At 47.8% G+C, this 13,178-nt stretch overlaps 2 protein-coding genes across 4 annotated transcripts in view; both read left to right on the top strand.

The window, feature by feature from the left end:
- Positions 1 to 14: 14 nt before the first annotated feature.
- Positions 15 to 6,067, top strand: PIGX (phosphatidylinositol glycan anchor biosynthesis class X). Of its 2 annotated transcripts, none has more exons than XM_075099586.1 (6): positions 15 to 295; positions 1,237 to 1,300; positions 1,781 to 1,919; positions 2,856 to 3,069; positions 4,307 to 4,407; positions 5,484 to 6,067. In XM_075099586.1, the coding sequence occupies exons 1-6, from the start codon at positions 214 to 216 to the stop codon at positions 5,640 to 5,642; spliced, it is 759 nt and encodes a 252-aa protein (XP_074955687.1). In that variant the 5' UTR covers positions 15 to 213; the 3' UTR covers positions 5,643 to 6,067. The 2 variants fall into 2 exon arrangements, with proteins under 2 accessions (XP_074955687.1, XP_074955688.1); XM_075099587.1 differs by having other exon boundaries at positions 111 to 295; positions 2,856 to 3,140.
- A 5,039-nt stretch (positions 6,068 to 11,106) lies between these two features.
- Positions 11,107 to 13,178, top strand: part of PAK2 (p21 (RAC1) activated kinase 2) — a 42,559-nt gene continuing 40,487 nt past the window's right edge. The window contains exon 1 of one of the 2 annotated variants that reach the window (XM_075099580.1): positions 11,107 to 11,320. The gene's annotated coding sequence lies outside the window, so the exon portion shown is untranslated. Of the gene's footprint in view, positions 11,321 to 11,600; positions 11,741 to 13,178 lie in introns of those variants that run through there. The other variant, XM_075099581.1, reaches the window with a different exon arrangement.

Genomic DNA, 13,178 nt, shown 5'->3' with positions numbered 1-13,178 from the left:
GCCCGGGCTGCCCGCGCCAGCGCCTGCGGGAGGCAGCGGCGGGGCCCGGTCCCTGCGGCTCGGTGCCCGCGCAGCGGCCGGGGGCAGCGGGCGGGAGGAGGCGTCGGGGCAGCGCTTAGCGGCGGGGTCCGGCAGTGCGGCGGGGAGAGGGGTGGATCGGCCCCGTGGGGTCAGGCGGGCGCTGGGAGCGGGACCGGCAGGAGCGGGACTGCCATGGCGGGCGGCCCGCGGTGGTGGCGGCGGCGGGGCGAGGGGCTGCTCGGCGCCGGGCTGGCCGCGCTCCTCTGCGCCCTCCGTAAGTCCCGGCCTAGCCAGGCCGGGCCTGGCCGCGGGGGAGCGGCTCCCTGTTGGCCCGGCGAGGGGGATCCGGGTGCCACTGCGGGAGCTGGGGCTGGGAACGGCTAAAAGCTGTACCTGGGAGGTTTAGATTGGGCATTTGGAGGCATTTCTTTACGGAGGGGTTGATCAGACACCGGAACAGCCTCCCAGGAGAGGTGGTCGATGCCCAAAGCCTGCCGGTGTTTAAGAGGCATTTGGACAATGGCCTTAATAACATGCTTTAACTTTTGGTCAGCTGTGAAGTGGTCACATCATCCGTTGGACTAGATGATCGTTGTTGGTCCCTTCCAACTGAGATAGTCTATTCTCGAAATTAATAATGGAAGCAAGCAATTTTCTGGGTTAGGTAACTGCAAAACTGCTGCAAGACCTGCAAAATTTCATATTCAGCCATTGTGGCCCTGGTTGAGGTCACCACTCAGGCAGGTGTTATACATAAGATGACTGGAGTTTCAGGCCAAAAAGTGAAATCCTGTGGAAACTAAGAGAGAAAAAATAAAGAATGGCTGTAACACAAAGGTCATTGTTACAATCTATCTCTCACAGAGATTGGTACAGAAGTAGAAGATAAGGAATCACACCTGGAATGGGGGTTGCAGTGCGAAAAAGTGGGGATTAGTACAAGCTCCTTTGTAAACATAAAAGCACACTTTTGAAAGTTGCCCTACTGGAAAAACAAGATACTTCAGCCTTCCTAGTAGCTGAGGCTTGGTGTTCTACTGACAAAAGAGCTGTTAGTTGTACTAAATTGAAATACTCTGCCTTTTGCTGAGAGAGGTTTTGCAGATGATGTATTTGTAGATTATACAACTTTGCTCGCTAAGGCTGGCTGCCCGTGTGATAATTATGTGTGCTGTTCTTTAAACACTGTTACTTGTTCATTCTGTGTTCCCTTAGATGTGCAGGCTGCTTGTCGGGACACCACTGTCATGCAGGAGCTTCTGAAAGAGGGGTTTCACAGGTAAGTTGTCACCCCAGCACTGCATCAGAATAACGTGCCGGTTAATTTTATGTGTGAAGAAGCTTCTTTTCTAATCTGTGCACAGTTGTATCAGCTCACTGCCGTGTGATCCGTAGGCGTGGCTAGGCACTAGGAACGTATTAGCATGATCAAGTAATTAACAGTTACAAGCTGTAGTGGAGGAAGAAGAGAAGGCCCCTTTCCAAGGTCTGTGTGGAGACCATTGGTAGTTCTGAGAAGTTGACAAGGAAGTGAAACTTCATTTTGGTCATGGATGTGGAGTTAGGGTGAACTACGTCATCCTAACCAGAGAAGGACAGCACAGCTTGACAGGGAACTGTTTTCTGGATTTGTTGCACATAGCACAATGAGAGCTGCATCTGATCTCTGCGCGTTTCAGAGTATGTCTCTCAGGGAGGAGGGTTGTGCCATCTTTGGAGATGCAGGTATAACCGTTTTGCTTCTGTCACTTGTTTGAAGGGACCTGCTGGTCAGGGCAGAACTTGGAGTGGGGGAGGATGCAGGAAGATGCGCAGTGGCAGCTAGAACTCGTCTTCCACCAGGAATCTACGTGGATCCCTATGAGCTGATGTCACTGCAGCAGCAGAATTTAACAAAGGTAACAACCCCTAAGAAGCTAACAGACATCTGGCAGTTGCTCAGATAAGGATGAGTATGCTCAGGAAGTTGTAATCTCTGGTCATTATCTGGCTCATTGAACCAAGGTGATTAATTCCTTTTCCCGGAAGGAGGTGCTGCACAGTATCATCTTCGTGACATCTCTTTGTGTCTCTTGGCTTGATCAGCATCACCCAGTGCGGGGTATTTTGTGTCATGTGCTGCTGATGTTTCTACCCATAGGTGTGTGTAGTAGGGAGCCGCTGCAACTCTGCTCAGCCCCAGAGGAGCAACTGTGGTACAAGTTGTTCAGGCTGAAAAGAGGGAAGGTTAACCCCCACACAAGAGGCGGCAGTGGGCTCTCAGTTTCATGCTGCGCATTTGGACTGAGTTGCTTCACAGCTTCGTTCTCATAACAGCTTGCTATGTTGCTTTCAAGCATTTGCTTCACATTTTGGGTAGAGAGATGTGCTAAGGCTGCACTTTAAGGTAACCTTAGGCGCTTAATTCAGTTAAAACATATGGGTGCAAAGACTCTGGGCAACTTCTGCCATTGGGCTACTTGCAAGCGCTGGCATGGCCTTGCCGATACACTTCGTTAAGCTAACGGCTCTTAGGTTTGGCTGTAGGTGTGGTTGCGCTGTAAACTTTCCATACATAAGAACTGCTCTTTGGAGAGGGACTTGAAAAGTTATTTTGGAACAGCTTAAGGACAGAATTTCCAACTTGATCTTCCTGACCGTGAAATTGGGCCCAGTGTTAGACAATAGAATGAGGAAAATAATTTTCCCTTCTGATGCTGCAGTAGGTTACTGCAGCAGACAGTGGCCGCTTGAATCCCAGAATCATGCACAAAAAGTTAATTTCTTTTTTCCCTGGTTCCCTCCCTTACTTCGATTCTGATCACGACCACATCCATATCTTTCTTCACCTGCAGGCAGTGTTAACTCCTGATGTCATTGATGTGGAGGCTCCTGAGTACTTAGCCACAGATCTTCTTGTTCTCCTGTACATGAAGCCCGACCCTCGGTGTTCTCGCTGTTTTAGAGCTACCTTGCCTGTGCATGGGCGGTATCACCGGCCGGCGGAAGAGAGCGAGGAAGTGTTGGTTGTTCTGAAGAGCCCAGAAGTTCTGATCTGCTGCTGTGACAGTGAGATTCTTGTTACGTGTTCTTTTGAGGAGGGAGGAATAACCGCAGGCAATCCAGAGATTGGAAACTGGGTCTGTATTTGTCTTCTGGAGATGGAGCTCTCGGTAGTCACGTGAACACGAGGCGAAGATAGTGGCCCTGATAAAGACTACGTTGTCTTCCTCTTTGAATGCTGCTGCTGCCTGACCAAAGGCAGATTAATTGTCAACAGGCTTCTTGGTGTTGCACTGTTGCCGTACTGGAAGTTGGCAGTTGGTCTGTTTGTCACAGTTCTTATGGGCCCTGGTTTGTTAAAGGTCAGCTGCTCAGACCATGTCTTCACAGTGTTTCTCTTGGCAGCTGAAGCCATGCGTGGCATATTTAATATTTGCTATCAGGTATTTAGAGTAATCAGAGTGTTCTGATGGTTTCTAACACTTTCTTCCTGCATTCCCTATATATATGGGGATGCAGAAAATACTGTGTGCCTGAAAGTTAGAATTGTTGGAGTCTCAGACTCCTGTGAAACAAGAACCTGATATCACTGACAGTTAATATTTTAAAGTATATGAACAATGAAATCCTCCATTTTTGCTACAAATTGTATTTCATTTTGCAAAATCATTCTTGCAAGCTGCCAAGTCAAATGTGCTAATGATTCTCAGCTCCTTTATCTTCACTTGCACATTATTTGAGCAATGATTTTCTGGGATAAACTGAGGGGCAGGAAAGACTGTGTGGTCAATTAAAAAAGGGATGTGAAATTTTCCCATTTTTCTGCCACATTTACTAATTGTGAGCAGGAAAACATATTTATTATTAACATGAAAACATTTAAAGTATTGGAGGGGAGTTCTTGCATGTGCCAACAGGAGGCCAACAAGGATAAATGGAAGAACGAACTCTGATTTGGGGGAAGATAAATTATAGCTATATGGCTAAAGTTGAGGGATCTACAGGCTAATGATGAATTCCTTGTCCTGTTAAGGACAGAAGGGCGAAGGTACCACACAGGTGAAAGTCTTCCTTGGGTACCTACGGCATCAGAAGGGAAGGGTTGCAAAGTTCACAAAAAGCACCACTTTTGACCGTGCAGGTTAGCTGGGACATTTTTGTCAGTGCTGTTTCACCTCCTGGCTTTCAGGGAGTAGGTTCTGTCTAGCTGTTGTGGAGGAAAGGCACCACATTTGGAAAAGTCCTGCAGGCCAAATGGCTTCATCCTGTCTAGATCCTGCTGACGCATTAATATCTTCTGTAGGTCGCCTGTTGGCAGAGTGTTGGAAGCCTGCTGAAGTGGAAGCTCCCTGTTCAGGCAAAACTGGTGGCCCCTGTCAGTGGTACAGCATAACGCACAAACCTGTGAGTTGTTATTTCTGGTGGGAATTCTTGGCTCTTTTTTAAAAACTGCTGCTTTTTTTTTTTTTTTTTTTGTGATTAGCAACTTCCATATCACAGGAACTAATCAGTAAAAGACTAGTTGTATGATTCCTCTTTAGGGAGGCTCCCTTCTTCCTTTCTGAAGGGTGTCATCCTACCCTTCTGACATGCTTGTAGTCGCTCTGCACTCTTCTAGTCCTTTATGGGGCTGCTCTCCTCACCTTTTTTCCCTTAATAAGTTTACTTGGAATTCCAGGGTATAATTGGCACTGGTCAAATTAAGAAAGGTCTTTACAACATAGGTGCTTCAGAGGAGTAGCAAAGTGGAAAACTACTTTATGATCTAACTAAAGGAGGGGTAAAACCCCAAAGATTGAAGGAATAGCATCTTCAAAAAAGGCCACTTCTCTTTGTTTTATCTGATTGGCTAAGTATCTAGGAAGATAGGAAGTTTCTTTATTCTGTGTTCAAAACCAAGGAAAGTTGGATCTTTAATGGGGCCAACAACTGCCTCTGATACTTGAAAGGTTTGCAGTAGCACAGAGATTCAGACTAATTTGTCTTATAACAAATCTGTTGTTTTTGTAACACACATGCCTTCCTACATTCAAGATACCTGCAGATGTCTGGGATATCTGCAGCTCTTGTCCAAAAATGTTTTGGAGCTTCCTGCATCACAGAGAAACCAAATAGTTGTTTGCCTTGGAGGAAGCTGGCTTCTCAGTGGTCTGTGAAATGCTCATTCCAAGAGCTTCTCTCTTCCGTGCTGTGTCACGGACATATCCTCAATGGCAAGACTGTTGTAAGAACAGAGATACAGAGGACATAAATGGCTACCATTCAAAATGGTAGCAGATAAACATACTGAGCTTTGTATCACGGGAGCTCCATTTGGTGTAAATTGAAAGATTACATCCCATTTTGGTTTAGATTTTGAATCCCAGAATAAGCCTTAGCAAAGAGCTAGTTGAATAGTGGTCTGGTTACTAATCCTCTAAGTTGCAGTCAAAAATAAGTAGCTTGGTAAATGCATGTAATCCATTTTCTTTTCTTTGTAGGTGTATGAGGAAACGACTCTGCAGGTTCCAGTGGGGTTCAGGCAACATAGTTCCTTAGTGTGCGTCGTGACTCTTCTTGCCACGGTGCTCTGCTCCAGTCTGATTCTTGCAGCGGTATGCAGATACGGACACTTATCCCTGGCGGCCGCCTCAGAATAAAGATACAGAATGACTGACCTCTGTCCAGCAGAACTCACTGAATATTACATCAGCTTCCTAAATTAATCCTACTCTACTGTTTCTGACATCTTGCTAATACGTGAGGGTCCAATAATGGGTTATAGTTTCCTTGGCCTAATTCTTACAAACACCTTTCACACATGGAAGACTGTTTTGGTGCGTTGTCAATAGACAAAGCAGATGGAAGGCAGGAATAGTGCCGCAGAAAGCTGGAAGGACTGCCACAGTCTCAGTTCTGATTCCCTCCCCCTGGCCTAGAGCCTGCTTCGACCTCAGTGCTGCCTCTTGCAGAGGTGTTTGTATTTCTTGAATTTAAACCAACTGGCTCAGGGATTGGTTATTAAGGGTATGAAAAGCATTATCTGTCATTAAAGTTTCTGAATTTTAAGCTTGTTTACACTGTCCAGATGGATTACATGTGAATTTGTGAAGAGACATTCTGTGCTTACCTGGGACGGGAGAAGGCTTAAAAAATCTCTGCCATTTGAATACCTGGGAGGGGTTAGCTGCTCTTGTTCAAGTTAGGCAGAGTTGAAAGAGTTTAGAAAACTCGAAAGAAATTTCACTCTATTTCAGAAGTGGAATGAGTGATCAATGGAAGATGAAAACTGGTGAAAAGATACTGCCCTGAAGCAAATATTTAGAAGACTTGCATTTAGCCATCAGAACAGCTGATAAATACAAGGAAATGGAGAGGAAATTACTTAATGGAAAACCTGAGTTGCTCTGGATTGACAGAAGAGCTCGGTTGCTGTTTCTGATTGTCCCTAGGTGGCATTGTGAGCTTATGGTAGCTCCTGGGGACTGTTGGTAGAGAAGACAGATTTTATTCCCTATAAGATGGGAGTAAGTAAAAGCAGGTGATTTTGGGAAGTGCGTGTGTGAGGGGGGTGAATGAAAATCCTAATTTTCAGATTCTGACCTCCTTTTGAGGACTCTGTGTGCAGCCAGGACTTCTCATCAGCAGAATCGGCCTTTCATCACTGCTCAGCTGTAGCTTCAGGATCCCTTGGGCATCTTCTGCTTCTGCTGGAATTCAATAGAAGGCTTGTCTTGTGACTTCACCCACAACAGGTTGGCAAGTGCTCTGACACTGGGCTCTTGTTCTCCCCTGCCTGTGCTGAATGATGATGGTTGCGTCAGTGCTTCATCCACTACCTCAGAGAAATCATGCACTGCATCTGCTGGGGGGAAGGGAGAAATTAAAGAGAACAATTGCAGTGAGATTTGGTTGCCTGTTTCACCACGTCAGCGTAGCAGGGCTGTGGACCAGTGCTGTAACGCTTGTCTCTGAGTGGGATTCTTCATTCCCAGAGTTGAGTTTGTTCTTGTGCTTTCTTTCTCTTACACAGGTAAGTAATTCTGTGTTGCAGCCTGACCCTTGGAATGGCAACAATCCAGATTGCCACTCGGCTCTGGCAGGTCTTTCTTGCCTGAAAGCTCACAGTTTTTTTTAACGTCAGATAATACCAATTGAAAATCACAGGTTGGACTCCTTAGCTAAAATAATCTGCCTGATATCATAGCCTAGTGAAATGAAACATTAATGTCCTTTGGACAAATGAGAGAAAATATTGCAAATGGCAAAAAAATGTAGGCGGATATTTAGAAATCTGTACAAGTAAGGATGTGAGAATGGAAACCCGTGTTAGTGGTAAGAGGCTGTAAGAGAAACTGTGGCATGAGGTACTTGAATTACAGGGGGCTTAGCACTGTCAGTATGAACCAAAGAGTTGGCTTCAGAGCAGTTTCAAGATGCACTAATCAGTTTGGCTGGCACATGGCTTCTAAGTGTATCTAAAATAAATCAAGATCCCACTGATAAGCTTTTCAGCTAAACTTGAGTAATACTGATTTTGGTTAATGTCAAATATGAGAGAAATCGCAGAACTTCTCAGATGTTTTTTGTTATGGCAAATAGCAAATATTTGCTGGTTTTAAATCCACAGCATTTGTATTATAAATATTGTAGACAAGTTTTTCTTTAAAAGCTGTAAATAAGTTTAATAACTATTGTAGTGTTAAGTATGAAGGAATTTGCCCGTAAAACTTTCTCTCCCATGCCAGAAGCTACCCTCAGTAAGCCAGCGCTGCATTTCGCAGGCAGGCCCTGGAGGTGTGCAACACACAGGAGGATGCAGGTGCCAGCCCTGCAGGGATCACTGGCAGATATGGAGGACGAGCTGTAAGGCAGTTGTTTCCCTGTGGAAAAATTCTGGCAGCTTCAGAGACAGAAATGAGATGGCCTTGTCTTCTTAGCAAGAGAACATAGATACAAGGGTTGGACACAAACATATCCATCATTAATGTGTGTAAGGACTGAATCTGCAACGAAAGAAAAGGTGGAGGGGCAGGGGTGTTAAAGACTTTCTGAATCACAAGTGAATGGGTAAAAACCCGAAACAAAAAAACCCTCCCAGTTTGTTTAAAAAGTTGTGCCTGGGGAGGGAGACAGAAGAATGGGAGAGGGGTGAGGATTCAGAAAATGGTTTGGAGCAGGAGCTGAGTGAGTTTAAGGGGTACAAGGCTGAAGCAGCAAGGGGAAGTAAGGTCACCTTATAGGGAAGGAAAGTAGAGCTGAAGCGTGAAGTTCAGAAATCTGCTGTGGTTTCTCGAGATGTACATGCAGAGATGAATTAGCAAAAGCTTGATCCTGGGAGGATCAAATACAGGGTTGAGTCAGAATGGGAGAGTGACAAAGCAATATGCAAAGAGAAGCAATAACGATGGCCTTGCCCACAGTAGGAAGCTGACCAGAGCACTCTCCAGCAGCCACAGTGGGGCCACTTTGGAAGAATGGGGCTGAAATAAGGCAGGTCTATAGGGCCGAGTTTTCTGTGACCATTCTGTGGAGAGTAAGCAAGAAGAGAGCCAGCAAGCATTAGCTGAAAGCAACAGGAGCTGGAAAGTCTGATCTGCACTTTTTGTCCCTGGATGTGCAGAGGTTTGAGGACTCAGTGGACTAAGCCTACAACTTTCCCCCCAGACCTTTATGAGCAGGATCTACCTGATGCTCATCCTTCTCCTTCTGAAGGAAAAATCAGATGTTGCTTCAGGCTGGGACTGACAGAGGAGGTGACGTCCAAGTTTGCAGGGCAGGTGGAAGATTGGGGAAGTCATCTGCAAGATTAAACGTATCACAGGAATTTGTGGGGGAGAAGCCTTGAGGGCATACAGCTACTTTCTCGGCTGTGTTACTACCACATCCCTTGGAATCCGGGTATCTGAGTAGTGGCTTAGGTCGCTGATGGTAGGAAGTGACGCCATGGAAAGCTGCTTTGTGCCCTGCTGCTGTAGCTAATGCATGCTGCTTTCACCGGACTTCTGGACCTGAGAGATTGGTGGGAGGAGGGTTAATTTGTTGTCAGCTGTATTGATACTAAAACGAGCCCCTTCCAGTGCCTTCAGGGCAGGAGGAAGAGTAAGTACAGCACAGTTAATGAACATGAAGCATGACCACCTTGGTGCTTTCAGACACCCTTCCCAACCTTCTGGCTGAGTGGGCTGCTGCCCATTACCTCAGTGAGCTGGGATGGACCTTGAGGAGACACTGAAATGCAGTGTGAAGCACCTGTGTTGTACTGAACCATTTTTCCTCATGAAATGAAGCATTGAGGAAAAGATCTCAAATTTAAATGCCAGAATATGGAAGCGAGGCGTGAAGAAGAGCCAGTTTAGAAGTGGTCTGCTTCTGTTTTTCTAGGATGGTAGGCTTTTTTTTGCCCCCACAGCCCTAGGAAAAAAAAAATTAAAATCATAGAATCATTAAGGTTGGAAAAGTCCTCTAGGATCATCAAGTCCAACCACTAACCCAACACCATCATTCCTCTAAACCATGCCCTGGAGTGCCATGTCTACAGAGTTTTCTTAATACCTCCAGGGATGGTGACTCCACCACCTCTCTGGGCAGCCTGTTCCAATGCATTACCACTCTTCCAGTAAAGACATTTTTCCAAATATCCAAATATCCATTGCCCCTTGTTCTGTCATTGGGCACCACTGAAAAGAGTCTGGCTCCACCCTCTTGACACCCACCCTTCAGATATTTGTAAGCACTGATAAGATCCCCCTCAGTCTTCTCCAGGCTGGACAAACCCAGGTGTCTCAGCCTTTCCTTACAGGAGATGCTCCAGTCCCCTGATCACCTTGGTAGCTCTCTGCTGGACTTGCTCAAGCAGTTCCCTGTCCTTCTTAAACTGGGGGGCCCAGAACTGGACACAGTACTCCCAATGTGGTCTCACTAGGGCAGAGTAGAGGGGGAGGATAACCTCCATCGACTTGCTGGCCACACTGCTTTTTATGCACCCCAGGATGCATAAAAAGCCTTGTGACCTTCCTGGCCACAAGGGCACATTGCTGGCTTGCAGTCAACTTCTTGTCCACCAGCACTCCCAGGTCCTTCTCAACAAAGCCGCTTTCCAGCAGGTAGCCCCCAGCATGTACCAGTGGACGGGGTTGTTCCTGCCCAGGTGCAGGACCTTGCACTTGCTCTTATTGAATTTCATGGGGTTCCCCTCAGCCCAGCTCTCCAGCCTGTTCAGGTCTCACTGGATGGGAGCACAGCCTTCTGGTGTATCAGCCACTCCTCCCAGCTCGGTATCATCAGCGAACTTGCTGAGGGTAAACTCTATCCCTTCATCCGCATCATTAAGGAATATATTGAATAAAACTGGACCCAGCACAGACCGCTGGGTAACACTGCTAGTGACGGGCCCCCATCCAGCCTCTGCCCCATTGATCACGACTCTCTGAGTTCCGCTGTTGAGCCGGTTCTCTGTCTACCTCACGGTCTGTTCATCTAACCCACACTTCCTTAGCTTGTCTATGAGGATGTTATGGGAGACAGGGTGAATGCCTTCCTGAAGTCAAGGTAAACATCAGGCTAATCAGGCTTTTCTCTAGGCTAAACAACCCCAGCTCCCTCAGCTGCTCCTCATAAGACTTGTTCTCCAACCCCTCACCAGTCTCATTGCCCTTCTCTGGACACGCTCCAGCACCTCAATGTCCTTCCTGTACTGAGGCGCCTAAAACTGAACACAGTATTTGAGGTGCAGCCTCGCCAGTGCCGAGTACAGGGGCACGATCACTGCCCTGCTCCTCCTGGCCACACTATTGCTGATACAAGCCAGGACGGTGCTGGCTGCCTTGGACAAGTAGATATATATTAAAAAGAAAACCCCCTCAGGTGATGCAGCCCAAAACAGCACGGCCGTGCCGCAGGCGTGAGGATGAGGAGGGCAAGGCAGCTTCGAGCAGCGCTCTCCTGCTCTCCTCTCAGCCGGGGCCGTCAAGGCTGAGGGTGGGCCGGCGGTTACCGGGCGCAGACACTGCCCGACAGCCCCCCTCTCCCGCCGGCTCCGGCCTCCCCTCGGCGAGGCCGCGCCGCACCTCCCGCCATCCCCCATCGCTGCTTCCTGCGCGGGCGCGGTGCCCGCCGGGAGCTGTAGTCGCGCGGGCGGTGCCCCGCCCCGGCGGGCTGTGGCCACGCGCGGCGGTTCCGCTTCCCCCTCCGGCTCCTGCCGCCGCCGCCGCCGCCGCTTCGGTGGGTCCCGCCGCCGCCATCGCCGAGGGCGCCGTGTGGCGGCTGCGCTCCGCTCCGTTCCTCTGTCCCCCCGTCTCCCCGTAGGCGGCGGCAGCGGCGCCGCTGCACCAGCCCGGTGAGTCCGCTCCCACCTGCCGGCCGCGCCTTCCGCCCTCTTTGTGGAGCCCGCCGGGCCGGGCCTGCGGCGGACGGCGGCTCCTCGCCCTCACGGCGCTCCCGGCAGCGCGGGCCCGCTCTCCCCGCCGCGGCGGGCACCCGGCGGGGGCCGGGCCGGGCCGAGGGCGCCTCGCCAGCTCCGCCGTGGTGTGGGACCGGAGCTCGGCCTCGCTGGGCCCCGCCTCGGCCCCTGGGACCCACCCCGGGGACACTGCCGCCCTGGGCATCCCTAAATCCTTGGGAAGCCTATTAAAACATCATTAATCTTCGAGGGAAAGCATCAGTGTAGATATTGCCGTCAGAAGCCCTTACGGAAAAAATCTTGTTTGAAAGCAGAAAGGGAGTGTGGAGCCCTGACGGCCCGCTGCAGCGAGTGCAGGTATTGTGGCAGGTTGCTAAATGCATTGGTGGCTTTTGCAGCCGCTGCGATACTTGGGTTGTCGTTGGCTCACGTCTTTCTGTGCCACATAAAAACTGTTGCTCTTTGTGCCTTTGTGTACGTCACCTGCTTGTTTTTTCTCCTCCCTGTGTTTTCTGCTTTACTTTAGTTACTGCTTTTTGTAGTTACTCTGTCAAAGTCATGCAGAACAGTTCAGTTGTTTAATGGTAAGCTATTTGGGAGCAGAGAGAATAAAGTTGGTTTTAGCCTGGTACGTGTGAGCAAGTGCCCAAAGGTTTGCTTGGGACCAGAGAGTTCATCGGCTGGCTTTCAAGGAGCAATGTTGCGCTTCGCATGTAGCCAAAATAAACTGGTTCATGTGCTGCCTTATGATGAACGAAGACAGTCCAGATACTGCAGCATTTTAATAACCATTATTTTGGAGGTCTTGCAATAATAGCAATGTTAGGTATGATTCAAACATGGCGTATTGTGCCTTTTTTTAAATCTTCTTATTTCTGTCTTTCTCTGGTTTTGTCTTTTTTATTTTTGGTGAGTTTTATACTTGAAAAAGTGGGCCTGCTCTTGTGGAAGTCTAGGATCTGCTTTGCAGTATGGCATGCCCTCACAACTTGAGCCCTGGAGTGGTACCTCCCTAAAAAAACTGGATTAGGACTAAAACAAGGCGACTAGCTACTTCATGATTCAGTTTCATCATTGAGGAGATGGAGGTAATTTAACTTACAGCGGTATCATGGAGGCAGGTTAAGAAATATCTGTGTGTAATCAAATGAGCTGTTCCAGTTTTATGTTACTAGAGAACTGATGAATTAGTCATTATTACAGATGAATAGACTGTAATAGAAGCATAATGTAGAATAATGCTAGAAAAAAGAATACTGTACAAAGGTAAAAATGCAAAGCCTTTGCATTTATGAGTTTTTGAGTAGAATCTGTAAGATAATAGAAGCACTTAAAAAAAATTAACTGACTAATGTTTTAGAGGAAGGAAAAGCCTTACTTGAAAGTTCATTGGTTGGATATTGCAGTTCTTGAGGCCAGAACAAAAATGCATGAGAAAGACAACACATTAGATCTGAGTTATTCAAAGTTGTATGTGGAATTTGACGCGGCTTTGTGCAGACATAGTTGTTAAAACAAAAATGTTGAGTTATATAGACAGAGGCATTATTCCCCATTTAATATCTTGTACTTTTTAGCATGGTGCAATGTGTTTCAGCACATCTGAGGCGTGTGCTCTCTGAGCTGCTGTGCGGCAGCTTGTCAGAGGCTGATTTACTGGGATGAAATTTGTACTGAGTTACAACTTGGATGTTTGGCCAACTGGGGGAGTTTCTTTCCGGAGGCACCTGCTCGTGTTCCCTCTCTGGGGTGGATGCTGGAGTGGACGGGTGAATGCTTTGACCATGTATGGCAG

The sequence above is a fragment of the Phalacrocorax aristotelis genome, chromosome 7 (genome assembly GCF_949628215.1).
Source record: "Phalacrocorax aristotelis chromosome 7, bGulAri2.1, whole genome shotgun sequence".
NCBI lineage: Eukaryota > Metazoa > Chordata > Aves > Suliformes > Phalacrocoracidae > Phalacrocorax > Phalacrocorax aristotelis.
The sequence above is the reverse complement of the archived record's forward strand: the minus strand, read 5'-3'. Positions and strand labels throughout refer to the sequence as shown.